This window comes from Epinephelus lanceolatus, chromosome 23 (assembly GCF_041903045.1).
Source record: "Epinephelus lanceolatus isolate andai-2023 chromosome 23, ASM4190304v1, whole genome shotgun sequence".
Taxonomy (NCBI): domain Eukaryota; kingdom Metazoa; phylum Chordata; class Actinopteri; order Perciformes; family Serranidae; genus Epinephelus; species Epinephelus lanceolatus.
The window spans coordinates 15,420,568-15,448,452 of record NC_135756.1 but is presented as its reverse complement, the minus strand read 5'-3'; the positions used below and the strand labels follow the sequence as shown (position 1 = coordinate 15,448,452).

Here is a 27,885-nt window from a genome sequence, read left to right as displayed (position 1 = left end):
TCAGACACTTTTTTTTTTACAAAACTAGTTTTATTTGAAGAAAAGCTGACATTAAGGTTTTTCATTGACATCAAGAGAAATGTAGAAAATCATATCAAAATTCATTCAGTGCAGCTGATCGCAGAACTCTGAGAACAGAAATGGAGGGAACCAAAACAGCATCCCACAGAAAAGTTCAATAATCACACACCCAAACGAAACTCTCATGCTGACAGAGGCTCCATAAATTAACACTGTCACCTTCAGATCAAGTTGCATTAAACACAATTAATCATGTTTCTAACTCACATTTGATGTCTGCTGTTAGTACTTGACATTTTAGGGATTGATGCTGGTAAATGAGCCCATCACCTGTGATTAACATCTCACACTGATGCAGCTTGGCTCCTGAAAGGTCTTTGCACCGCATGTGACCATTTATTACTTTGAATAAGAGTTGCAAAACTACAGAGCAGCTCGTTGAGGGTCTGAATTACTTCATGAACACATGGCATTTGGCATCCTATCAGAAGGAGTGGATAAAGTTGAAATATGCATTGAGGAAGCCGGTGGGATCTTCAAGCTGAGGGTAGTGACTGATGTGTTCGTCCAAGATGGTGACTGTTGACCTCTGGACCAGCTGCCTGAAGGAATGAGAGACATGTTGGAGATAAATAGGGGTATTTTGAGCCACTGGCACACAAAATGAATAGCCTAATGGTTTAACATATTGAGTATAAACCACAGGATCAAGGATTCAATTCCAGGTTGGGAACTTTGTTGCAGGTGAACCTTTAAATTTCTTCGTCTCTACTACCACGTCTTGAAATATATATATTAAAAATACAGATACCACCATTTTTCCACCAGTTCTTGACACAAATTTATGTACTGCAGCATTAGTTTCATTCATGCATGTAGACAACATCAAATTTAAACCAAATATTTAATATTTCTGACTACATGAGTCTATGTAACCAAGATAATTTGGTCTCTATACAGTGTTTCTATCATGGCTTAGAGGTAATTTTACTAGTGCATAGTACCAAAGATTTTGGTTCGAATCCAGCTGGAAACTAGTTTTTCAGTTCAGATGCGTCCTGCTGCATTGATCACATCAAAGTGGATCTTTTCCAAGGTCTCCACCATAGCTCAGTGGAAATGTCACTGGCCTGTCATGCCAAAGGTTAGTGGTTTGAAACCAATCAAAAACTACTTTTTCAGTTTGTCCTCTTGGACTCCTCCTGCAATCATGAGGACAAACTGAATCTATATCTCTGTCTCCACCATGGTCAAGTGGTAATATTGAACAAACCATATCTCTGAAAGTATCTCCCCTATAGCCAAGTGGACATGTCGCTGGCATATGGATCTTAAGATACCTGGTTCAATCCCAGCTCAAACTTTTCTTTCAGTTTGCCTGCACACATGCTTCCAGAAGCATTTAAGAAACAAACCTGAAAAGTACCAGGAGCGAAAGATGGTGAAACAGAGAAACACATGCCTTTCATACACAAGGTTGATGGTACAAGACTGAGTCTCAGAGGAAAGACTTAGAAATGAACAAGATCCCCAATAAGTGAGGAAAATTCCAAAAGATGATGGAAATAGTGAACTGAGTCTCAGAGGAAGGACATGGGTAAAGAGACAGTGGAAGGAAACACAGATGCAGCCTGAGGGTAAGACAGGAACAAAGTAAGGACATTTGTTTGTTTTTTTTCTTCCATTTTTAAGCAAAAATTGCCCTTTTTTCCCCAAAATACCACATCAGTCTCTAACAGGCTTTGAACCTTGCACCTTTGGGAGTCTAGCCCCTTCCTTTACCCCTACACCACCACCTCCTTCATACTAATGCTATATTGGAACATCTGTTTAACAGTGAGGAGGTCTGATGGGCCTAATTTTTTTTTTTAAGTAAACAATTAAGAAATTAACTAAATAAACAAAAATCCTGAAATAATTACCAAAATAAAACTAAATACTATTTAGAAAGACATTTTAGTAACAGCAACATAAATAAAAGGACGAACTAAATTCTACAAAGTGAGACATTTTTCCAATTAAGTCTGAATTTCAAAGCCGAACAAGCTGAGTAAAGACTGCATGTCGTTCAACTCAAACCACAGAGAGCTGCAGATAATAAGAAGAGCTCAGACTGTCTGTCAAGCTACACTTGGCTCCACAATGTGTCCTCATTCACATTCAACAGGTGAGCTGAACTGAGATCTGTGAGGAGATGAGCGTACTACAGATAACCTGAACGAGAGTTTAAGAGTCAGAGGGCGGGGGCACTCACTGGTAAAGGCGGATGAACTGGGGATGAGGGTTGACTGGGTCCATGGGTCCATAGATCATGTGCACTGAAAGACAAAGAGGCATGAGAGAGGGTCACAGGGGAGGGACGACATACTATACTATGACTTCTTTCATGGTTTTGGAAGACATACTATACTATGACTTCTTTCATGGTTTTGGACGACATACTATACTATGACTTTTTTTTCATGACTTCGGACGACATACTATACTATGACTTTTTTCATGGTTTTGGACGACATACTATACTATGACTTTTTTTTCATGACTTCGGACGACATACTATACTATGACTTCTTTCATGACTTTGGACGACATACTATACTATGACTTTTTTTTCATGACTTTGGACGACATACTACACTATGACTTTTTTTCATGGTTTCGGACGACATACTATACTATGACTTTTTTCATGACTTTGGACGACATACTATACTATGACTTTTTTTCATGAATTTGGACGACATACTATACTATGACTTTTTTCATGACTTTGGATGACATACTATACTATGACTTTTTTTCATGAATTTGGACGACATACTATACTATGACTTTTTTTTTCATGGTTTTGGACGACATACTATACTATGACTTTTTTTCATGGTTTTGGACGACATACTATACTATGACTTTTTTCATGAATTTGGACGACATACTATACTATGACTTTTTTTCATGACTTTGGACAACATACTATACTATGACTTTTTTCATGACTTTGGACGACATACTATACTATGACTTTTTTTCATGAATTTGGACGACATACTATACTATGCCTTTTTTTCATGAATTTGGACAACATACTATACTATGCCTTTTTTTCATGAATTTGGACGACATACTATACTATGACTTTTTTTCATGAATTTGGATGACATACTATACTATGACTTTTTTTCATGAATTTGGACGACATACTATACTATGACTTTTTTTCATGATTTTGGACGACATACTATACTATGACTTTTTTTCATGAATTTGGATGACGTACTATACTACGACTTTTTTTCATGATTTTGGACGACATGCTATACTATGACTTTTTTTTCATGAATTTGGATGACGTACTATACTATGACTTTTTTCATGACTTTGGACGACATACTATACTATGACTTTTTTTTCATGGTTTCGGACGACATACTATACTATGACTTTTTTTTCATGGTTTCGGACGACATACTATACTATGACTTTTTTCATGAATTTGGATGACGTACTATACTACGACTTTTTTTCATGGTTTTGGACAACATACTATACTATGACTTTTTTTCATGAATTTGGATGACATACTATACTATGACTTTTTTTCATGACTTTGGATGACATACTATACTATGACTTTTTTTCATGAATTTGGACGACATACTATACTGTCTTTTTTTATGACTTTGGATGACATGCTATACTATGACTTTTTTTCATGAATTTGGACGACATACTATACTATGACTTTTTTTCATGAATTTGGACGACATACTATACTATGACTTTTTTTTCATGGTTTTGGACGACATACTATACTATGACTTTTTCATGACTTTGGACGACATACTATACTATGACTTTTTTCATGACTTTGGATGACGTACTATACTACGACTTTTTTTCATGGTTTTGGACAACATACTATACTATGACTTTTTTTCATGAATTTGGATGACATACTATACTATGACTTTTTTTCATGACTTTGGATGACATACTATACTATGACTTTTTTTCATGAATTTGGACGACATACTATACTGTCTTTTTTTATGACTTTGGATGACATGCTATACTATGACTTTTTTTCATGAATTTGGACGACATACTATACTATGACTTTTTTTCATGAATTTGGACGACATACTATACTATGACTTTTTTTTCATGGTTTTGGACGACATACTATACTATGACTTTTTCATGACTTTGGACGACATACTATACTATGACTTTTTTCATGACTTTGGACGACATACTATACTATGACTTTTTTTCATGAATTTGGACGACATACTATACTATGACTTTTTTTTCATGACTTTGGACGACATACTATACTATGACTTTTTTCATGATTTTGGACGACATACTATACTATGACTTTTTTTTCATGGTTTTGGACGACATACTATACTATGACTTTTTTTCATGAATTTGGACGACATACTATGACTTTTTTTCATGAATGTGGACGACATGCTATACTATGACTTTTTTTTCATGGTTTTGGACGCCATACTATACTGTGACTTTTTTTCATGGTTTTGGACGACATACTATAGTATGACTTTTTTTTCATGGTTTTGGACGACATACTATACTATGACTTTTTTTTTCATGGTTTTGGACAACATACTATATTGTGACTTTTTTTCATGATTTTGGACGACATGCTATACTATGACTTTTTAATTACTTTTTTCAACATACTATACTATGACTTTTTTGACATACTGTACTATGACTTTGTCCTTAGTAAAGCAAATTTTGCACCTGTACTTTATCTGTGTGATTATAACATGGAGGGGACAATAATTATTACTATTTTCTATCCCTTTTTTATGATTTTATCATATTTGCATAAATAAAAAATCAATGTATTTTTAGTTATTTGTTTATGTAAATATTTTGAAATGTTTTTCTTCTTATATTTATGCTATTTTTAAATATAATGTGTACAAATGTTATATACAGCTGTAAACAAAAAAAAAAGTGTCTGGCAGTCGAGCTCGATTGACTGGCGACTGGAGCAGCAGACTGCTCTGACACTGTATGGTGATTGATCTGTGCCTGTGCATTTAAGTATGACAGGAAAAACCATAGGTGTGTGGGAAAAACACACATGAAATTTGAAATCATCGTTCTCACAGATCAGATATGTATTGGATTTAGGACCACATAGTAAGTGGCCAAGATCTGATTGGACAGAACTTGTATTTCTGTGTCCACATGTCACATGAGAGGAAAAAAACTGGATTTGGACCAGTCCGATCTTACATGTTTACTCAGTGACAGAATGATTCAGAAGAACCAGCTCACAAACCCCGGCTGACGCCTTTAGCTGCACATGATGTCTGTGTCAGTAGCACACACACAACCCTACCCCCAGCTCCCCCTCTGAGCTCTGATCACAGATGGACTATGAGGCTTCTCCTCACAGGCTAAGCAGCTTAGCATCAGCGGCTCTCTGGCCGACTGCTGGGTAAATAAACCTTAAAGTGTTTGGTCGAAACAAAAGAGCTCCCACCCTCTGATTTATCAAAATGATGCAACTGTGAACTCACGTGGGACGAAGGTGGAGGTGAGCGCGCCCACCCATCGCTCTCTGTGTTTCAGTCTCTGGTTGATGTACTGCAGAATGCTGAGAGAGACAGAGAAGACAAAATGAGTGAGCAAAGATGAATGGCAGCAAAGATACAACATGAACACATAGACACACTCACACATACCTGTCCAGCACTAAGTTGCCATCATTGTAGCGTATACCCGTCCACATGTCCCAGAACTCAGCATCTGTGGGCTGCGTGTACGGACCGAACACGTCTCCAATCCTGCTAGTCAACACAAAACAGTGTCAACAATAAAAAAGTATATTCATATTACATTCCAGTCTCCCAGTTCAACACAAAACTCTGATTCTTTTACCCTTTTTGGAAGATCATATAGTTGGTGAGCCGTGTTAGAACTGGAGCCAGGAAAATGGAGTCCTTCAGAAGCTTTAGGAGACAAAACAAAAATGTCTCAGTGAGATTTTGGACAGTCAAATTCAGCGTCTTCTTGCTTACGTTACATAATTACACATAAGCTATAGAGTGGGATGAAGTGAACAGGTGACTCACTGTCTGCAGCAGCCGTGGGTGATGTGTCTCTGGGAATAATCCTGTTGGAGATAGAAGAGTCAGCACTGAGCGGGACTTCCATTGACAGAGAAATCACATTTGGGTAAAGTTAGAGTGCCAGTTCAAGTATTTTGGCACAGTTCCATTATATTCAAGAGAAGGCAGACATCTCTACGGGTGATCTCTCCAACACTCTGCAACTCACACCAAAACAATCTAGACTGATAAACAGCAATACAGGTAAGAGGAAAACTGTATTTTTGGGTGAACTGTCCCTTTAAGAAAGAGCGTAAATGAGCAGAGACAACAGAGTGCACTGTACCTCCATTAGAAAGACACAGGCTGTTAAAGTTGAGGTGTCCTGAGCGGTTCTGGTCACTCCTGGTTCGGGAGCAGGACAAGAAAAAACACAAAAAGAAGGAGGGGTGGTTAACAAGTCATCATCTTACAATCTGCATGAATACACTGGCACACACACACACACACACACACACACACACACACACACCTGTAGAGCAGCTCCAGGGCCACAGTGTCTCCGTAGTCATGAGACACCAGATTGACTCGCTGGTTGCTCAGACCCAGGTGAGCCACCAGAGCCTCCACCACACTAGCCTGCTCAAAGATGGAGTACCTGTGGGGTCGCTGGGACGGTCAGACACATGAGAATGTGAGTTAACAGTACGTGACGGAACAGAGCGTCATGCAGGAGATATAACAAACAAGTTTTACTCACAGGTTTGTCACTGAAGCCGAAACCCAGGAAGTCCAGTGCAATGACTCGGTGGAAGCGCTGAGTGAGAGGCTCCCAGATCTGTACGGACAAACACAAATTTAGTCTCTGGCTGGTTGGTATAGTTGGTGTGATGACTGGCTACTGAGCGCGTGCAGTAGGCACCTTGTTCCAGTCGAAGCTGGAGGTGGGGAAGCCATGGAGCAGGAGGACGACGTCAGAGCTCCCCAAAGCACCATAGGATTCTGTTTGGAGGAGGAACAGAGAAATACATGGATGATAAGATTCTGCATGTTTTACTCACAGTATAAATGTGACTGCTGGAATTAATGATGACGTGTGAAGGTGTGTGGTGACAGAAAAAACAAAGATGGTGTATAATTAGGTCTCTAAAATTTGACCCCATCCTACATCGCAGACCTCCTAACCCTTTTTTCTACCACCAGGTCCCTCAGATCAGCTGACCAGTGGCTCCTGGCTGTGCCACGCTCCAGACTTCAGGGGCGATCGTGCCTTTGCTGTGTCTGCCCCCAAACTGTGGAACAGTATCCCCCTCCTAATCAGACCTGCCCCCTCCATTGACTCTAAGTCCAGGCTCAAAACCTGCTTTAATTCATTAGTGTCTGAGTCAGTCACAGCTGACTGCCACAGGGATAATCTAAGAGTATCCAGTGTGCATGCAGGTGAGTTGCAGCCCCATGTGTTACCTCTGTAGAAGATGTCCCTGCCTCTGAAGCTGAACACCTCCCCGGCACTGTGCCACTTCTGCAGGGCAGGTGACAGCTGAGGGGGCGGGATGTGCAGGTACACGGCCACCAGCGGGATGCAGATCAGACCCACATGGATCCACCACTCTCTCATCTTGAGCTCAGCGGTGGGGGAGTCTCATTCCTGCCTCCTGACACACAACAGGTACAGTAAACCACAGGTCCATTTAGCTGCACACAGGTGAGATCATGCGTGGAGGCGTCATCACCGCCTCCACCTACACTGTTGACAACAACACCTGACTACACAGTAACTAATGTACATCTGTGTGAGGTAACCTGTCATTAGCATGTTAAATAAACCCGCAGACTGAGATCATGTCACTCATATCAGGATACATGTCACAGTAAGTTAGCTTAAAATGAGCGATACAAGCGGAAACTTCAGCTCCTGAGGGCCGCACACAGCTTTAACCCTCCGTTACTCTGCCTCTGCGGCAGGTGACAGGTGTGTTATGAAGGTGACACAGCAGCAGACTGCGGTACTTACAGAAATGTGGAGTCCTGTCTGTTGGCAGACCTTCGCCCTGTGCTCAGTTCATCACTGCAGGAGAAATTCCTGCAGAGCGGAAAGGACCCACTGTCAGCAAAGAAGCGGGAATGTAACAACGTCTCACTCCGTTCTTACTTCCGGGTTCCCCACAAGGAAACTACAAAATATATCGCGTACATATTATTATTATACTCACATTTTCCTCAGTTCCTCAAACGTTAATCAGCGATATAAGACATGTCTTAACATTTCCTGTATATATATCCATACAAACTGAGAAAACCTATCAGCGTATTGGGTTGTAGTTCCCTTCACCCGTTAAGAAGCAGAGACCGAGTGACTCATCTTAACAACACACAATCTTCGTTTAAAGGGCGACGAGCAGGGGCGCAGAGAGTCTGCCGCCCTCTGCTGGTGTGGATGTGCAACTGCAACCTACTGTAGCCAGTGATTCACAGCCTTTTTCCTTTTTTATTTTAACTAAATACTTTTAAAACGTTCTTATTATCATTATATTATTATTACAATTTTAAATATTTTAAATAATTTTTACTGATTTTTTTACTCTCTTTTTTTCCATTTAAATCAGTCCCAAGTCAGGTTCGGGGGCCAATCGTGGCCCATGGATCGATTTTAAACAGCCCCTGAGTTGCTGTTTAAAATACACTATATGTGGCCCACCATAAAATATTGGTTAATCATGCAAAATCACTTTGCATTCACCTCTTACAGTTTGTAGACATGCAAAAAAGTAGGAACTATGCAAACGGTACTCGTGTAGTTTCATCATCAGATGGTACACAAGCAAACAAATGATTACCTAACAGCAGACATTTCCTGCTAGGTAGCAGACATGGGCACAGAACAGAAGTGTAAAGTTGACACTTTCAGGAGCAGTGGACAGTTGAGAACTTTTCTGCTGACAGATGAAACAGTGGCGACTTTTTGTTTTAAAGGTCCAGTACGGAAGCGTATTGCATTCACTTGACAAATAAAAAAAAAAAAATCTGTTTTATTGAGTAATGTTTTCTGTTTTTCAGAGTAATTTTTCTATTTTTCTGTTTTTCGTGGTAATTTTGTTTTCTGTTTTTTTGTGGTATTTTTTGTTTTGTTTTTTGGGGTAATTTTGTTTCTGTTTTTAATGGTATTTTTGTCTTGTTTTTCGGGGTAATTTTGTTTCTGTTTTTCATGGTAATTTTGTTTTCTGTTTTTAATGGTATTTTTGTCTTGTTTTTTGGGGTAATTTTTTTCTGTTTTTCGTGGCAATTTTGTTTCTGTTTTTCGTAGGGGTTTTTTTTGGTTTTCGGGGTATTTTTTTCTGTTTTTCTGAGTATTTTTTTCTGAGTTAAGAGAGCAATAGAACAACAGACACTTTCATTCCTTTCTTGAGAGCTCGATATAATGGAAGCAAACATGACCCGCTTGTTTAGTTTAATCCAGTTTTACTTTGTTTTGGGTTTGAGACACTGGGAGATACTCTTGTCTTTAAGTCATATAACTTAACTTTATCTATAAGTTTGTCGACTTTACGCAGGCACCATACTCAAGAAAGGAATGAAAGAAATTACCTTGAACCCCCCCCCCCCCCCCCCCGAAAAACATAAACAAAATTACAAGGAAAAAAAAAACGAAAAACAGAAAAAATTACCATGAAAAACAGAAACAAAATTACCACGAAAAACAAAAACAAAATACCATGAAAAACAAAAAAAACACGAAAACAGAAAAAAATTATCACAAAAAACAAAAAAATTACCATGAAAAACAGAAACAAAATTACCACGAAAAACAAAAAAACCCACCAAAAACAGAAAAAAATTATCACAAAAAAAACAAAAAAATTACCATGAAAAACAGAAACAAAATTACCACGAAAAACAAAAAAACCCCACCAAAAACAGAAAAAAATTATCACAAAAAAACAAAAAAAATTACCACAAAAAACCCCAGAAAAATCAAAAAAATTCTCAGAAAAACAGAAAAAATTACTCAATAAAACAGATTTTTTTTTAATTTGTCAAGTGAATGCAATATGCTTCCATAGTCCAGTGTGTAGGCTTTATCTGGATATATTGGCAGAAATGGAATATGATATAATGAGTATGTTTTCTTTGGTGGATAATTACCTGAAAATAAGAATTGTTGTGTTTTTGTTACCTTAGAATGAGACATTTATATCTACACAGCGAGCGAGTCCTCGTCCACGCAGTACGCCATGTTACACTGGCTCTAGATAGGGTCATTGCTATTTTCTTTCATGTTTGTCACTGTAGTTAGCTGCTTTGTGACGAGAAAGTCATAAAAACACCTTGTCTGTCTGTTTTAGGGAGGAAGAGACCTCTGCAGATAATTTGTCTCACAAGAAAAAGAAATCCCTTAATGCCTGGTTCACAAATAAGCTGAGAGCATATAAAGTTATCAGAGAAAACAAGTAAGCACACATTAGCAGGCATTGGGGTAGTGGCATGTGTGCGACATGCCAAACAGTGTCAGAGAACCACTGAGTAACGTGAAACAGCCTTATTCAGTGTTTTTGCCTAGCTTTGGTGCCCCCTAGTGGCCATGAGGACCCCCAGATTGGGAATCAGGGCTGTATATAATAGCTCAAACTGAGATTATAAATCAATTCATCATTTAGCAGATGATCAGAAAAATACTTCGTTTTCAGACACTTAAGGATCAAACAATGTCACCAGCTGATATTTTCGTCTGTTTTAGCTGGACTGTGTGAACAGGAGATGTAAATCTCAGCCAGAACAAAAATATCCCTAATTTATTGTGAGTAGTGTGCTCACATGGTTTGATACAGTTTGGGCTGGATTTTTAAAAAAAAAAAAAAATACAATTTAAGTAAATTTCACTCTTGAAGTAGCTTTTAAATGATCTGTGCTCAGGAAGTGAAGTTCATGTTATTATGGTCCATAATTGTTCAAAACAACAACAACAAAAGCAAGTAAATGCATTTCAAAGAATTCATTATGGAGGGAATAACAGAGAGATTTACCTGCTTCACCTCTGCACACAGACAGTCAGAGGTGTCCTTGTTAGAGTACAGACATGCCAAACTCTCTGTACAAAGGTTGCACTGTGCTCCACTCATTGCCAATCTGCATGGTGTCGAGTTATCCCCTCAGCTCTGTCTGACAGGCCAACAGTCAGGGGGTAACTGCAGTATTTTTCAACATGGACTCTACTGTCCCATTTGTTTGTTTCTAAGGGACTAATGGGAACAACCATTTCTTAAATTGGTCCAGTGTTGAGCGAGAGGGCTGTCAATTTACGCCCACTAAAAGTGCTTGTTTTTGCCACTGACAGGCTCAGGTTGTTATTTGAAGTGTCTGACAACGTTATGGAAATGATCCCAACAGAGATAGACCTTTCTGTTAAAGAGTAATTTCCTTTATGTTTTACTGGAAACAATGTGGAACTCATTATTGCTACACCAACCAGACTCCATTTCAATAAACAGCAATTTTATCCTCATAAAACACACTTAATTCAAAGTCCGAACAGAAACAAAATAAAACTCACAAAAGCCACCTTGGTTCGTCTTTCCACTGTTCCAACAATCACCAACTCTGGTTTGGCTGAAATAAACCTTTAATTCACCCAGTCAGATGTGAAAGTATGCTTGCTTTATACATGCTAAAATTGCTGTTTTTTTAAATGGAGTCTGGTGGGTTTGGTGATGCTGATTTCAGTGCTGCTGATTTCAGTGCTGTTTCTAGTTAAACATAAAGGGTGTTACTCTTTAATAAACACCTCTATCTCTGTTGGGATCCTTTCCATAATGTTGTCAGACACTTTGGATAACAATGTGAGCCCGTCAGTGGCAAAAACAAACACTTTTAGTGGACATAATTTGCCCCAAGTTTTTACATTGCAGCCAGTTTCTCTCAAGACTGGACCATTCTCAAATACTGTTGCTCCAAATGAAGGAATACTTTGCACATTTTCAAATAGGTGCATAGGAGAAGGACGAGAAGAATAAAACTCGTAGAAGAGACTCCTGCTCACTGTCTAACTTGTTAAAATAATGATTTTAATGCTGCAATGTTTTGGGGACAAGACCTTCATCTGGTCGCGGAAACGTTGCAGCATTAAAATCATTTTTTTTTGCAAGTTAGACAGTGAGTGGAAGTCTTTTTTATAAATACTGTTGCTCCGATTTGTCACGCAGACACAAAAACACATTTTTTTGTAAATTATTAAAAACCTCAAACAGTTTGAGAGGAAATTCAGACTGACCTTTTAAATATTGCAGTCACAAAAGAATCTGAGCTTAAAGGACGTTGAATATAACAAGATACACATGAACACATGATTTTACAATATTTAACAGTGATTTGACGACTATGTTCATCAGCAGTAATCAAAAGGTTATAAAACATTTAGCATTTGTGCAGTTATGCAGAAAAGCAGCTTTCCTTGTGAGGAAATCCCCCGTCACTACAGGCTGAGATTTCACTGCAGAGAGTCCACAGTAAATGAGAAACACGGCCCTGCAGTTAGGCTAAATACAGTTTTTATTTTTAAAAACCATACACATTACTCGACAAGTTTCAAATGTAAATCCAATCACGATATCCATTTAAAATGCTCAAGATAAACAGACATGAAGTACTCTTTATTTCCAAATGTTAAAAGATAAAAAAATAATAATCCATAAAACAGATGGAAAAACATTCGTTCCCGTTACAGGAAGAAGCTACAGAACAAACTCCTAAGAATGGATTCCGCTCGTCTTTTTTCTCCGATTTCTCGCCTTGTTATTTTGTCATCTGTAAAACAAGTAAAACAAAGTATTTTCCTCAGTCGTGATTGAACATCTCCACTTCCTTCCCACCATGTCCGCACGCGGGCCATCACGGCCAGAAGGCTGCAGGAAGAATCTGCAGCCTGCTGCCCGACTCATCCTGTGTGTTTGACAAGCACCGTCCCAAACGTGTAATTAAGTGTGGTAATACAAACTAAAAAGAGGCCTGTTCTCTTTCACACCATTTGCACCCTGAGATGAAGATTCCAGAACAACACACATTTTTTTTTTTTAGTGGCCAAAACCCTCCCCCCTGTATAACGTGATTGGTGTCAAATCATCCAAAATCGCTTTAGTACGATGAAAGGTATCATCAGTGTCATAAAAATACAAAGGTACACTTTTTCTCTTATTACGATTTGTATCAAAATTCTTTTTCCCCCGAGGAACGCTATGAAATAAAGTACCCTGTGCAGATAGATACCAGTGTATGCCTAGTCTTTATTCTTTAAAAAAAAAATGCACATGTCCAATTCTTTAGCGTTTCCAGTACATCAGGTGTCAAAAATATTTTACAAACAAATCAAAATGAACATTTAACCCATGGTGAGAGGAGTCGTACTGAACGGACTGTTTTTTTTGTAGTTTTTAAAATGCCAACAAACCAGAACTCGGAGGAGTAAAATTATTATCCTAAGGCATAATCTTAAAAGACTGAATGAAATATGAAAATAATTCACTTGCGTTTTTTGTTTTATTTTAATTCAACCAAGACGATGTTCAACTATCTAAATACACAAAGTCTGAAGTTAAAAGGTTCGTTCTTTATAGATGCCTTTTTTTAAATTAAATACTTTTTCTATGCCTGAGTAAACAAATGTCAATATTGTACATTGGCGGGGAGGGTGGGGGGGGCATTTTGCTGAGGGAAACAAAAATTAAACGCACCAAAACATAAAATATGAGCAGGATCCGTATTTATCAAGCATCCAGAGAGAGAAGAATCAGTCACAACTGGCCCAGAAGGATCAGACGGAGGCTTATTTGGTCCTACGCTGCGCTGTAGGAGGAACTGTTTCATCTGTGGCGTCTAAATTCTTATTGTAGCCAAGGCACATTCACGTTTAGTCTGTATGAACATCTTATTGTTAAATAAATAGGCAACACAGCGTCACTTTAAACTCAAGTAGTCGTTAAGAAAAGAAAAAAAGGTGAACTTTGTTATTTTAGTGTTTTTGAGCTTTGGCAAAACAAATTTTTAGCCTTAACGTGCAAAAATAGTGCATCAAATAATCTGAGTTAGCTTCTTTTGAACGCAACTAGAACTAGGATGTGAATATTTTATGGTCCAGAGCGTGTAACCACATAAATATAAAAAGAAGAACTTCCTGGTGAAAGCGGCTGCAGGAGGCTTCATAAGGACCTCACGTCCGACTCTGAGGTAAGACTTTGTTTCAGCATGACTCTGGTCTGAGATGCTTGCTAAATACAGGGCCCTGGTAAAACTCCCTTTAATGAGTGAACCTTTCAACATGTGGAAATCCTTTAACACAACGTAATGAATGAGAAGAGAATCCAGAACTCCAGAAGGTTTTGTGCACATGAAAACTATCGAAGAAATGGAAGAAGTAAATATTTATAGCGATGTTAGTGGACAGAGGCCCTTAAAATCCCGTCTCCTGTGAAAACGCTTCGCCCCCCGGTGGACCTCTTTTTTCTATACAAGCCTTAGTGTTTATCGGTTTGGCTAGAAGGTTCTACATTTATCTACAAATATATAACAAATAAAACTTGCAGGCAAAAATAGTTAAGTTTCAATAGAAACACCCTTTTTTTCCTGAAAATACAGCAGTATCTGAAATAATCCTCTCATTCAGTTTTTTTATTCTGTCCCAGTTCTCTGCATCATACATCAGGAAGCTCTTTTGCCTACAAACAGAAAAAAAGTATCTACAAACTTTGTAAACAGACCTGCTTTTTTCCAAAAACATAAATAACTCAAAATATTAACAGCCAATGGAGCAGAAGTAAGTTTTGAATGAGCAAAGGGCCAAAGAGATAAATATACAACACCATTCAGATAAAAGAGAAGCTAAAGGTTCTTTCGTAATTCTTACAGACGATCTTCAAGCCAGGAGGAGCACCTCCCCTTCTCAATTAAAATAATAATAATAATAATAATAATAATAATAATAATAATAATAATAATAGATAATAAAAACAGGTCACTTTCAATCTGAGTTTATAATCACCCCTTGTTTACCGAGAAAAACAAAGTTACCAAGGAGGGAGGGGTGGAGACAGAGTCCTTGTGTTGCAGCGGGGGGGATTAATAAGAACCAAAAATAAAAGAAGACCAAAGCATCCACACCAAGCCGTACATTCCTCTGAATGTTTGCTGTTCTTTAGTCCAGCCCAAGCCAAGCTCACGCAAGACTCCGCTCTCCTGCTTAGCCCTTCGTCTCTCTTCTCAAAGTGTCCGTCGCTTAATGTCTGAGTCGAGCTCCTTGGTGGCGGGGTAGAAAAGTGGTGGTGACGCGTGGCGCCGGGGTCAGATCAAAGGGAGGTCTCCAGGCTGTGTAGGGGGCTCCCCGGGGCCGAGGGGGTTCCTGATTTGGGGCCCTCTGGGAGGAGGTGGTTACTGCTCTCCACAGCGTTATTGTTCTGGTTTGGGGAGGGAGTCACCGGCGTTGTGGGGGCGATGGTGGTGGGTGAGGGTGAGGGCGAGGGCGGAGTCGGTGTGGGTGAGGGCGTGGCATTGCGGGGGCTGGCGGAGTTGCGCTTGGTGGGAGCGTCGTCCTCTGCGTCGGTGTCGTCTATGAGGGGAATATGGGGCTCAGAGTCCTCTATCCGGAATTCGGGGTGGGTCATGAAGTTGTGGATCGATGATCGCGACTCGGGCTTCTCCAGCCCCTCATAGAGGGAGATGGAGCTGCGGAATGCATTCACCACCCGGATCTGGAGGGAGGGAGAAGGGACAGGGAGCAGACATTTAGTCATGTTCGGCAGTGATACGTGTGCGGGTTGAATTTGAACACCTGGATAACAACACAGGTAAAAACCGAGGGCGCAGGTTTTATTGGGTCAACAACAGGTGAGTTTTAGGGGCAAAAAAATTCAGTGAGGGGGAAAACTCTCGTGCAGGTGTGCAGTTATGTCAAGTTGTAAACTCACAACTTGTGTTACCTGTTAACTGTCTTACCCGTTCTACAGACCACCCAAAAACTTCATCCTAATTTAGCTTACGGGACCTGACACACCAAACCAACTGTTGGCGATCCGTCAGTGTCTGTTGCCCTAGTTCTTGCAGTGTGTCCTGCACTGTTGGCACTAGCCGGCCCTTGTCAGCCATTTTTCAGCGTAACCAGCATTTGAATCAGTTTCTGATCTAGCGGTGACGTCAGTGAAGAAATCACTCTGACTGAAAGTTCAGTTCAGGGAGCGAGAAGAGAAGTGAGTGAAGAAAACGAGTGAAGTCAAGAGGATGTGAGATTGAAACAAACTTGTTTTCTAAGATAAATTAGATAGTTTGTTACTATTTGAATACGTTACTATGTTAAATATTATTTGTTCTTTCAACATCTGGTTGCGTTGTTAATGTGCTAACTCGCTGAGTAGCATCTTGAATCAGTCCTGTCAGTGTTCCGGTTTCCCTGTTTTAAGTGACAAATACAGACTACTGCTGCCTGCTGCTATGGAGTTATTTCCTCTTACGCAGGCACAGAACGTACGCACTCGTTGGCTGAAGTCTTTGTAGCGTGTTCATATGCAACTTTTTGGCTGAGACACAGCAAACAGGAGGCAACACAACGGTCATTACTTGGTCTATGATGTCTGGTGTGTCTGGGCCTTAAAAATGCAAACAGGAACAGCCAATATTCTTAAGTTACATTTATTTCAATCTCTATAATATGTATAATCCTCTTTTAATGAGCTACTTTTTGTATTATTCTATTTGTGCTACAGAAATAAAGTTTTCCTCAGGGTGCTTTCAGACCTAGAGTTGTCTTGCTTTGGTCTGAATCAGGGACTAATTTTGTTACCAAGTTGTATAGTTGCCTAGAGTTGGTTCATGTTCTCACGGCAGCATTTACAAGTGGACCAGATAAAATGCCTTGTGCAAGAAAGCTGCTCTTGATTGGTCAGAATTTCCATGTGGGAAAAATCCAGGAAGTAAACAAAACGTTGAAGAAGAGTACACTTGCAAGATAAATGTGACACTTTCTAATGTCACAATGGAGGGACAACTACGCAGGTTGATTTTAGTGCTGCTCATCGTGGACTATATTGCTGTCATTGTTCATTTTAGTCAAACCATACAGTTTGAAAACGAGGCGCGGCTCCAACTAGAAAACAATGTTTTGATGCATTGGATGTGCTGAATGTGCATATTAATGCAGTACAGGAGGAGGTGCACATTACTAATCCTCCAGGACTGTAACATGCTCATGGTTGTTCGGATCAAGTTTGGAACACATTCTCACCGAACGAACCGCACCAGAGTTCGTGCGGAGGAGGTCCAGGAGATCGTAGGGGGCAAACGAACTTGAGGGCAGGTGTGAAAGCACCTTAAGACACCCCCTGTCCGGCAAATATATATATATATATATATATATTTTTAGAGTACCTCATGTAAAGAAGTGTAGACATGTCACAGAATTTAAAACCTATCTGATGGGAAAACCCTCAGGCTAACGTCTACAAGTAAAAGCTAAACTTGAGGCTTATAAAAAGACTTCAGGTTCAGGTAGAGAGCGACAGGCTGCACTGTGAGCCTGTAAAGAGTCTTGGTTAAAATTTTTTTTAAAAAAGTTTCCACGATAGAAAACTTGGAGTTGCATCTGGTGGAGACAAACCTGATAATCGACTCTGTACTTGTAGAAAAACTATTCCTAAAAGTCATGTAGTAAATTAAAGAGTTGGGGAACAAACCACTGTCAAACCCAGTGCAACTTATGTTGGTTGTTTTTTGTTTTTTTTTGTAAGTACAGTAGTAGTATGTCACAAAACACTTGGTAGAGACGCCCGTGTCGGATTAATCAAAATGCAAAAGGAAACTAACAGACGAGAGGAATGTTGTTCTTTAGACAAGAACACATCCGATAAGAGAAAAAAGGGACAGAGGCTGGACACAAGAGTTTACTTTTGTTGGTCATGCTTAGGAAAAGTGAGGAGAGAGAAAGACAAGACAGCGAGAGACAGACAGCAAGAGACAGAGGAGGAGAGACAGGTGGAGATAAAGAGACAGAAAGAGAACAGACAGCGAGAAAGAAAGGGGTGGTCAGTTACAGCTTATGTTTGTGGAGTCAAAACAAAAAAAAGCTGCGGCAGCCAAGCATGTCTACAAGCTGGTATACATGTCAAAAACAGCACAAAGAGAAAAAACTCACAAACGAGACCAGAGACTTTGAACCATGCAGAGCGCGGCGCTACCTTGTGTTCAATGGTAGTAAACCTTTGAGTATAGCCCATGACACATTTCACAGAATCTAAAGAAGAATATGTGGGGAGTCAGTGGTGTTCATTCTTTGAGGGGGCAAACATGTTGCCAGGTTGGACACATTCTGCCAACAAACAAGTATTCACACAGAGAAAGACTTCAAGATACACTTCTGTCAACCTGAAAGGAAAAGTTCAGAGGTTAGTAGGGAAACATCCGACAGCTCCGAGAGATTTCAGGGAGTCCCACCTGAGACAGAACTGCATAATTTTTCAACATGCAATAGAAACACAACATCAGATCTGTTGTTAAATGTGTCTGGGGAAGTCCCACATGTTTACATTCAAGAGCACACAGTCATTTATTCCTTTAAGCTCTTTCTTTTTGTGACATCTGTTAGACATTTACAATCCACTGCTGGTCAGATGGTCTACCTGGGAGCATCTGAAAGAGAAAAAGGAGTCACACACTTCTTGGAAGGCCTTTAGGAAATAGCATCATCAAATGATCCGTGTCCACTATCAACGTAGTGATCTTCTACGCCGAATCGACGACTGGCATGATGGCTGTTGGACCTTTGTAAACTCTCCACAGCCTTGCAAACACACTAACAGACAAGTCATATCAACTGCAGCTGCCAATCCGCTGTAGGGTGCTACTGGAGCTTCTCTCTTGCCACCTTCTCTTGCTACAAACCCTCTTTGTGCCACCCTCTCTCCCTACAAACCCTCTTTGTGCCACCCTCTCTTGCTACACACCCTTTTTGGCACCCTCTCACTACACACCCTCTTTGCGCTACCCTCTCTCGCTACACACACTTTGTGCCACCCTCTCTTGCTACAAACCCTCTTTGTGCCACCCTCTCTTGCTACACACCCTCTTTGTGCCACCCTCTCTCCCTACAAACCCTCTTTGTGCCACCCTCTCTTGCTACACACCCTCTTTGTGCCACCCTCTCTCGCTACACACACTTTGTGCCACCCTCTCTCGCTACACACCCTCTTGCTACACACTCTTTTTGCCACCCTCTCTCACTACACACACTTTGTGCCACCCTCTCTCCCTACACGCACTCTTGCTACACACACTTTGTGCCACCCTCTCTTGCTACACACCCTCTTTTTGACACCCTCTCTTGCTACACGCACTCTTTGTGCCACCCTCTCTTGCTACACACCTTCTTTTTGACACCCTCTCTCGCTACACGCACTCTTTTTGACACCCTCTCTTGCTACACGCACTCTTTGTGCCATCCTCTCTTGCTACACACCCTCTTTTTGACACCCTCTCGCTACACACCCTCTTTGCGCCACCCTCTCTCGCTACACGCACTCTTTGTGCCACCCTCTTTCGCTACACACACTTTGTGCCGCCCTCTCTCGCTACACAGTCTTTTTGCCACCCTCTCTCACTACACACACTTTGTGCCAACCTCTCTCCCTACACGCACTCTTGCTACACACACTTTGTGCCACCCTCTCTCGCTACACACCCTCTTTTTGACACCCTCTCTCGCTACATGCACTCTTTGTGCCACCCTCTCTTGCTACACGCACTCTTTGTGCCACCCTCTCTTGCTACACACCCTCTTTTTGACACCCTCTCGCTACACACCCTCTTTGCGCCACCCTCTCTCGCTACACGCACTCTTTGTGCCACCCTCTCTCGCTACACACACTTTGTGCCAACCTCTCTCCCTACACGCACTCTTGCTACACACTTTGTGCCACCCTCTCTCACTACACACCCTCTTTGTGCCAGTGCTTTGGGGTTGCATTTTTGATGTATGAAAGGCGCTATATAAATAAAGTTTGATTGATTGATTGATTCATTCATTGACCCTCTCTCACTACACACCCTCTTTTTGCTACCCTCTCTCGCTACACACACTTTGTGCCTCCCTCTCTTGCTACACACACTTTGTGCCACCCTTTCTCGAGGCACACTTTTTTCTAACCTCTCTCTCTACACACTGTCTTCTTTTTTTTGGACAACACACCCACCAGAGACAGCCCCAGCTGGAGGAGAAAAAGGTCATTATTTCAGTGACTGACAGACATCCACTGACACTCGGATACATTTTCTCACAGAGGTCTGTGTCATGGTTTGTCACTATTGTTTTGGGCCGTGATCATGGGCATATACTCAAAACATTTACCCGGCTAGGGACTAGAGAGCTGCGACACAGACCCATGGGTGCTACAGGGGCACAGAGCAGACTGAGGCAGCTGCAGACAAACCTGGTGATGGTCAATCCAGAATATATAATTTTATGTGAAATAGTACACATAACCCCCCCGAGATAACAGGTAAACCTTTCCATCTCTGAGACCAAAGCAGAAGCAGAACAGAAAACATGATGACACAGAGAAAACACCTTGACACTAGAAGCGACCTGGTTACAGGATACATATATATATATATAGATATATAGATATACAGCAGTGTTATCAAAGCAATATGGAAGATGTATTTTTGGTGTCTTTTTTGTGGGACATTAGGAGAGGCATGAGAGAGTAAAGTGTCAACGTTAGGTGAGAAGAAGAGTGGAGGAGGAAGATGTTAGAAGAACAGAAGAGATAAAAAAAAAAAAGTCTCATGCACTAGAGGAGAACACGCACTCACACCCCACAGTGGCAGAAGCGGTGTTGGCGGCAGTGGCAGTAGTGGTAGTAGTAGAAAAGGCTACATGTGTAGGGCTAGAAACATTGGTTACATCGTGCTGTTGTTGGCTGGAGTTGGAGGCCTGCCGCCTTAGAGCCCCCTGAAAGGAAGTTCCACTCTGGAACGCACTCACTACATCCATCTGCAAAGAATCAGACAGCGTGACAGGAGAAAAAGCCCAGAGGAAATAAAACACAACACAGCCAGAGGAGAGAGAAAAGAGAGAAAAATAAAGAAAAGGCACCAGTAACCATAGAAAAAATGTCACTTGGAAATTGGATTTAGGCATTATAGTTAAAGAGAGAGGGAAAAGGGGGGGGTGTTGGGTTTAAAGGCACTGATCGGAGGGAGCTCTGAACTCACTTTCACTCTTTTCTCTGCAGAATCCTTCCATACCTCCAGCTATAGCCATGCCAATACTCTTAAAACATCCAGCTGTTCTATTGTGCTTCCCATCCAATCTAATTGCTTCTCATCAGTACCTTCAAACTAGTTGATTTGGCAGACAGACTCAGTCAGAAATAGGCACAGGAACCCGCTTTAGCCCACAAGCAGAACAGGAAAATTAGAGGATTTGTTTTTAGGGCACAAGCCATTCTTTAAGAATGCCAAGAGAAAGAACAAAAGATAGATTTTAAGCTGGAAGAGCAATAGACAGTTAAAGGGTTTATGGCTTTTGATTCCCTTGGTGTCTGGGTGCAGTGGTGTGCGGGACGGTCTGAAGGTTGTTACCTGAGTCTGGATGCGATTGAGACCTCGGAACCACAGGATCTGGCCTCGGCGAAGCTCCCGTTCTGCGTGGTCGATCTCATCCATGTCGTCCAGCTCCTCCAGCTCCTCGTCTGGGATCTCCTCTTTCTGGGTACCGTGGCCCGCTGTTTTCAAGAATTTTAAGCGGCTGGTGGGTATTGTAGAGATAACCTGGAAGACATCAGGATTCACATGAGCAGCGCCCACTTATGATAATGTCAAGCTCCTCAGCGAGGCAAAGTGGCATTTCATTATGGCAGGCCGCTGCACATTTCTGGGTTACATCATGGACATTAAGCAGTCAGTGACCCCGAAAAATTAGCTGCCAGTCGGTTTGACGTCATTTGGTCCCCAAGCACATCCCACGTGTTAGAGGCCTAACAGACGAGCACACTTTCAGAACTGAGTCACTGAAAACTGATAATGATGTTCTAAGTAACAGTGACAAGGTGTTTCATTATGTTGCAATAATAATAGAACAAGTTAGAGCTTAAATAAATAATCAACTCATCATTTAAGTAATTTTTCAAGCAGAAGTGTGCAAACATTCACTGATTCCCTCCCGCTTCCCTGGTGCAAATCAAGCCTACAGCCTGGCCTCCATCCCTCCACTGTCACCTCCACTGTCACCAAAAAACCTAAACCAAATTACATCCACTGAACATAAAAATGCTCATGCGGTGCACTTATTTTGTTGTCGTTCTTTAAAAGTCACCAGAATGGAGTAGGGCTGTACCCAAATATTTGGATATTCGAATATTCGTTTCTATGGGTAGGTATTTGTTATGAAAAGATTTTTTATTTTTATTTTTTTTTAACTTTTTTTTGGTGCTAAATGTAGTCTTTTTGTTGTTGGTAAATGTAGGTTATCAATAAAAATCAAAACTTTTAAATTGCATTGTTAAAAATGTGAAAATATAGTATCGCCTACCAACGGACCTTGTGCACACGGCACGCTTGAGCGCATCCGTCTGAGGCTGCGGATCAATGCCAAGTTTTACCACTTTATCACTATTCCCTCTAACTTGTAGCTGTTTTTTTGTTATCTTTTGAATTTAATATGAATTATGGAACCGTTTTTGTCAACGTTTGTTTCCCCCGTTTTGTACAATAAATTATTGTTTAAAGTTTCAACAAGTTTCTTTGCGTGACAAGTGTGTTTTGAAAACGACCGCGGACTGTCACCTGCTCAACGCATCAGTACCTTCGGATGCCATGACAGTAATAGATTATAGATAAATTATAATAATAATGTCAAAATATCATTTACAGACCAATTTAACAGACGATCACTGCTGCCCGACCCGCAGGTCCATTTGCGGGTCCCGCGGGTTACGGGTCAACCTGCCCATCACTACTCAGCTCAGTCTATAAGGCTGTACACAACAGTAAGGCTACAGACATCATATTCTATTCAGGCCGGCAGAACCAGCAGCGCATCGGCTCTACAGTGCACGGCACTGCTGATTAGCCATTTTATTGCAGCACAGAGTGTCTGCCAGCAATTACTTGCAGAGGCTTCCTACAACTTGTTTCAACGGTTCTGATTTAATCAGAAGACAAATTAAACAGGATGACTAGCCAATGTGAAAATCCAAAGAAAGCATAGAATAATGTACTGAAGGAGACTGTTGTGCCATCACATTTTTTTGTGGTTTGAGAGCAAAGATCCGGTCGCCGCTGTGCAAAACTCCACAATACAAGGAGTCTTTGAAAGGAGCCGAGCCTGGCGTAAAACCGGAGAGAGCAGGCAGCACGGCCACAGCCCCGCCAAGGAGACGGCATTAATATTTACATATTCACTGTCGTGTGCAGAAGCCTTTCAATCATGAGTAGATGCACACTTCCTTCTGTGCTGTGATACGATTGGTGGGTGTAGTTTGGCAGCAAGAAAATAGTTCCCACATGAAACTGCTCACTACAAGAAGTGTGGATTATCTTGAGTAACCGGGTCATGATTTCTGGAAAGAGACATTGCTGTTGAGTTTTTCAAATTTATATTTCTGGCGCTTGGAGCACCACAAGCTGAGTGCTATCTAGTTCCATTATATTTAAGAGAAGGCAGACATCTCTACGGCGAATATCTCCAACACTTGGCAACTCACACCAAAACAAAACAATCTAGACTGATAAATAGCACTACAGGTAAGAGGAAAAATATTCATTTTTAATTTTGGGGTGACCTGTCCCTTTAAGTTTACACTGAGCTTATTTCATGTGAGATTTCCTGTTTTTGTCACTGAATTTTAGGCCAGTTTGGGGCATGACTGCACACAGTGTTGATAGCCTATGGAAAATACAGCAACTTGGGGGGCAGTTCTGCTTCTTAAGCTAGCACCATAGTTAATGTCAAAGGCAGGAGGACTCTTTTTCAAAAATCTCTGGTTTGAAACCAAAAATGTTGGTCCTTCCAAAACAATCAGCTCGTTAAACATCTATGCACTCAGCACAGCCCTGTTTATGTGTGTCTTGTCAAAAAACATTGGGGAGAGTGGATAATGACATTAGGTGCACCGCTCTGTAGAGTGAGTGTGGGCAGTGGAGCAAACTAGAATTGCATCAAACATTCATTATGACTGTGTCATTGCCAGCAACAGTGGTGTGCAGTCTAAATTTTTGATATCACAGACAATTATTTTTAACAACAATAAAGCAAAGAAAGATTTCATAAATGTAAAAGGTCTCTGATTGTGACAAATTTAAGCTTGACTGAAGCTATGTACGATGAAGTACAACTACACCATATCATTTAGTAACAAACTGATTCAGTATTTATCTTAAATTTGGGAGTTTATCCATCTCTTCACAGCAGTGGCATGTACTGTGGTGTTACAGCTCTCTGAAACCGTTAAACATCCACTACACCACCTCGAACACAAGGGGGCAGTGTCATACCATATATCTGTCTGGCTAAGTGACGGTGAAGCCCAGCTGTGTAGTCACATCATACCTGTCCCCATATTAAGGAGCCGAAGCCTAAGAAAGTGCACCATAGCCACTGGTCGATGGTCAGAGCCACGCAGCTGAACGGCTTCCCTCCGAACTGTACGATGACGATCTAGAGGAGCAGGAAGAGAGGAATTAATTAGAGAGCAAACTTTCAAGATTTAATGCAGATTGCAAGTCTCTTTCAACTGATCATCTTTTTTTTCCTAAGCACATTCACAAAAACACAACATGTAAGCCACTGAAGTCTGCAGATTACTTTACCTGGATAATGAAGGTACCAAAGACAATACTACAGAAGATAAGGTTGTTGAAGATGCCTTCAAAGACATTCCTTTCACCGTGGATCTTTCGGGCATTAATCTCGTTGAAAAGCTGCATCAGTACAAAGGTATTGAAGACAATGGTGTAGTGTTCAGAAGGCGGGGCGTGGAGGGGTGCATTCCTGCCGCTGTCAATGTCAAACAACTTCTCTCCTGCAGGAGCAGTCGGGGAGAATGTTTTAAAATAAACGCATGGATTTATCCAGGACATGCGCACATATAGAACTGCGCCCAGTGAAGCTTCTTACCGGCGAAGAGCAGAGTGAAGATGATGATTAGCTGGAACACTCCCTGACCCAGGATGTTCTTCATCATGGTGCGGGAGATGAGAGGCTTGTTGCGGCCATATGGCTTCCTTAGCAGCAGGGCTTCTGTCGGGGGCTCTGTGGCGAGGGCGAGTGAAGCGAAGGTGTCCATGATGAGGTTGACCCATAACATCTGGACTGCTTTCAGTGGAGAGTCCTGGAGGCAGAGAGAGAGAGAGAGAGAGAGAGAGGCACCAAATTAGGTTGAGAAGATGGGGAAGAGAGTGAGGAATAAAAAATAACCCACCAATATACGGAGCTGCTTCGTAATTAAATAAACAACAAAGTGTCTTGCCAAATTTGTCTGACTATTTAGGCTTCAACCCTCATCAAAAGACGTTGCTGAATGTTGTTGCCTCTCCTGTCAGACTTTTTCATAAATGACCCTTGTTCTTCACCCTCTAATTTTTGTATTTTTCTGCTTCAGCACCAGTTACATGATAAAAATGTCATCAACACATCCACTCACTCGCTGTGACTTCTCTGGACAATGACCTGCTCTATTCACACACAGGGTTTTGTAAGAGGGAGCTGGCAGGATAAAGTCCACTGAACATCCAATCCATTTGCGTTCTCACATACAGCTCCTCCGGGTAATGTCCAAATAAGTTCAGGGTGGCAGTGCATGTGTGAAAGGAGCTACTGTCACACACACTTTAAAATCTCAAACACCATGAAAATCCAAGGCATCTATTGGAGATATTTCAATTTGCATGTGGAACATGAATTATGTCCTTGACCGCAGCATGGTGTCAGCCATTTGGTTTCTGTACATGCATGCAAATGGTATAAAAAATGACAAGTTATGGTTACAGGATGAGATTTTATGGAAATCAAGACAACTAGGTCAGAGAAATATGTTGAATATTCAAGACAGATATGCATTATTTTGGGAGAGAGACGTAAGACGACACAGTAATGACTGCATTAGGCTGCAGAGGACAGCACAGGGCAGCTACAAAAGACATGAATTAAAAAATCATTAAGGAATTTCACAGGTGCTTATCATTTCTAATGCATGAGGAAATTCAATAGGTCTCTTTATAACAAAATTAAGACAGTTTAAAGGTGCAGAGCACGTTTCTATATATATATTTTTTAATTAAACCAGACACAAAGTTTCTCCACAGATTTCATTGCTGGATCCCCAACAGAGTTTTCATATTTTCATTTGTTTTTCATTTTTTATTTTGTCTTTCATTTAGGTTTTTGGGGTGCATACAGTACATATTTATTTCTATTTTAGGTAATTAATTTGTTTTAGTTTAGTTTTCATTTAGCTTTAGTTTTTTTTAAAGTACTATCAGGAAAGCACACATTTTTTTGAAGATGACTTTTTCTCGCTTTTGCCTTTATATGACATGACAGATTATTAGTGTGAAAGGGGAGAGAGAGAAAGGGGGATGACATGAAACAAAGGGCCATAGGTTGGAATCGAATCTGTGGTCGCTGCGGCAAAGACACTTCCTTTGTATATGACACGCCCATTCTAACCACTGAGCTGCTAGGCGCCCCAGGAAGGCAACACTTTTTAGTATCTTTCTACCTGCACCTTTAACCATTTTCAGAAAATCTCACTTGCACATCAAACATTCTCTTTTTTTTCCCTCCTGTGGGGTTTAACTGTCGCCAATATCCGCAACATGTTGCATTGCCGCCACCTTTTGTAACGACATCAAGATGTCCAACAGAACAGGACATAGTGGTAAAGCACAGAGCACGTGGAGGGAGAAAACAAAAGCAGATTTTCCCCCTGCAATTCTGTTTCGTTTCAGTTTCATGTCGCTTTGTTCATTGAAATTTTATTTAGTTTTCAAGTTTTTGCAACTGTTTTTTCTTTATCTTTATTTTAGTAAAAAAAAAAAAAAAAAAAAAAATCACTGCTAGTTTTCGTTTTCATTAACTATGATAACCCTGATCTCTATACAGATATGGTGAACAGAAAACTTCGTTGATTTAAAACAAACCTTTAGTGACCTAGTAGATAAAACCTTTCACAGTTTCACCCCCTTCAGGCCCGTGCCTTCTTATCAATGTGAAACCAGCTCTGTTATTTCTCACCTGTGTGATGCAGGCTCCTGTGAATGCTACGATGACAGCCACCACATTGACAGTCAACTGAAACTGGAGGAATTTGGAGATGCTGTCATAGACGTTGCGTCCCCACATGACGGCCTTGACGATGCTGGAGAAATTGTCATCAGTCAGGATGATGTCAGATGCCTCCTTGGCGACATCGGTGCCGGCAATACCCTGGAGACCAAAAAAAGTATATAATGACAAAGAATCTTTCGGCATCTGATCACAATATATTATAAATTTCTAATGTTTCTACATCACTACAACTACTGCAAATGAACTGTTGTTGCCAGGTTAGCATCTTATACTTGACTTCTAGTCTAATTAAAGGTCCAGTGTGCAGGATTAAGGGGGATATACTGGTAGAAATTGAATTAACGATCATTAAAGAGTATGCTTTTTTTTTAGTGTATAATCACCTGAAAATAAGAATCTTTGCATTACCTTACATTGAGCTGTTTATTTCTACATAGGGAGCAGAGCCTCGTC

At 40.7% G+C, this 27,885-nt stretch overlaps 2 protein-coding genes across 5 annotated transcripts in view; both read right to left on the bottom strand.

Annotated features, from left to right (window-relative positions):
- Window positions 1-8: 8 nt before the first annotated feature.
- On the bottom strand, window positions 9-8,264 carry mest (mesoderm specific transcript). The gene is made up of 12 exons (XM_033614986.2): window positions 8,131-8,264; window positions 7,581-7,771; window positions 7,039-7,118; window positions 6,877-6,954; window positions 6,649-6,785; window positions 6,463-6,521; window positions 6,141-6,181; window positions 5,947-6,017; window positions 5,751-5,852; window positions 5,586-5,662; window positions 2,276-2,339; window positions 9-623 (listed from the first exon to the last, which is right to left on the bottom strand). Exons 2-12 carry the CDS (start codon window positions 7,732-7,734, stop codon window positions 506-508), a joined length of 981 nt encoding a protein of 326 aa, XP_033470877.2. The 5' UTR covers window positions 7,735-7,771; window positions 8,131-8,264; the 3' UTR covers window positions 9-505.
- Window positions 8,265-14,745: 6,481 nt separating this feature from the next.
- atp2b1a (ATPase plasma membrane Ca2+ transporting 1a) overlaps window positions 14,746-27,885 on the bottom strand; it is a 56,839-nt gene continuing 43,699 nt past the window's right edge. Inside the window, exons 16-22 of one of the 4 annotated variants that reach the window (XM_078164989.1) lie at window positions 27,379-27,570; window positions 25,261-25,474; window positions 24,954-25,165; window positions 24,694-24,801; window positions 21,726-21,914; window positions 20,955-21,135; window positions 14,746-15,847 (exon numbers count right to left, since the gene is read on the bottom strand). In XM_078164989.1, coding sequence (XP_078021115.1) covers window positions 15,804-15,847; window positions 20,955-21,135; window positions 21,726-21,914; window positions 24,694-24,801; window positions 24,954-25,165; window positions 25,261-25,474; window positions 27,379-27,570 — 1,140 coding nt within the window. In that variant the 3' untranslated portion in view covers window positions 14,746-15,803. The remainder of the gene's footprint in view (window positions 15,848-20,954; window positions 21,136-21,725; window positions 21,915-24,693; window positions 24,802-24,953; window positions 25,166-25,260; window positions 25,475-27,378; window positions 27,571-27,885) is intronic. The other 3 variants (XM_033615201.2, XM_033615202.2, XM_078164988.1) reach the window with 3 other exon arrangements.

What these genes read in the sequence shown, in the direction of transcription:
- mest (XM_033614986.2), bottom strand. Translation starts at nt 7,734, where the DNA reads ATGAGAGAGTGGTGGATCCATGTGGGTCTGATCTGCATCCCGCTGGTG. An exon ending in GCCCTGGAGCTGCTCTACAG is followed by an intron (nt 6,522 to 6,648) that starts GTGTGTGTGTGT and finishes CTCCCGAACCAG; the next exon opens with GAGTGACCAGAACCGCTCAG. An exon ending in GGCAACTTAGTGCTGGACAG is followed by an intron (nt 5,663 to 5,750) that starts GTATGTGTGAGT and finishes TGTCTCTCTCAG; the next exon opens with CATTCTGCAGTACATCAACC.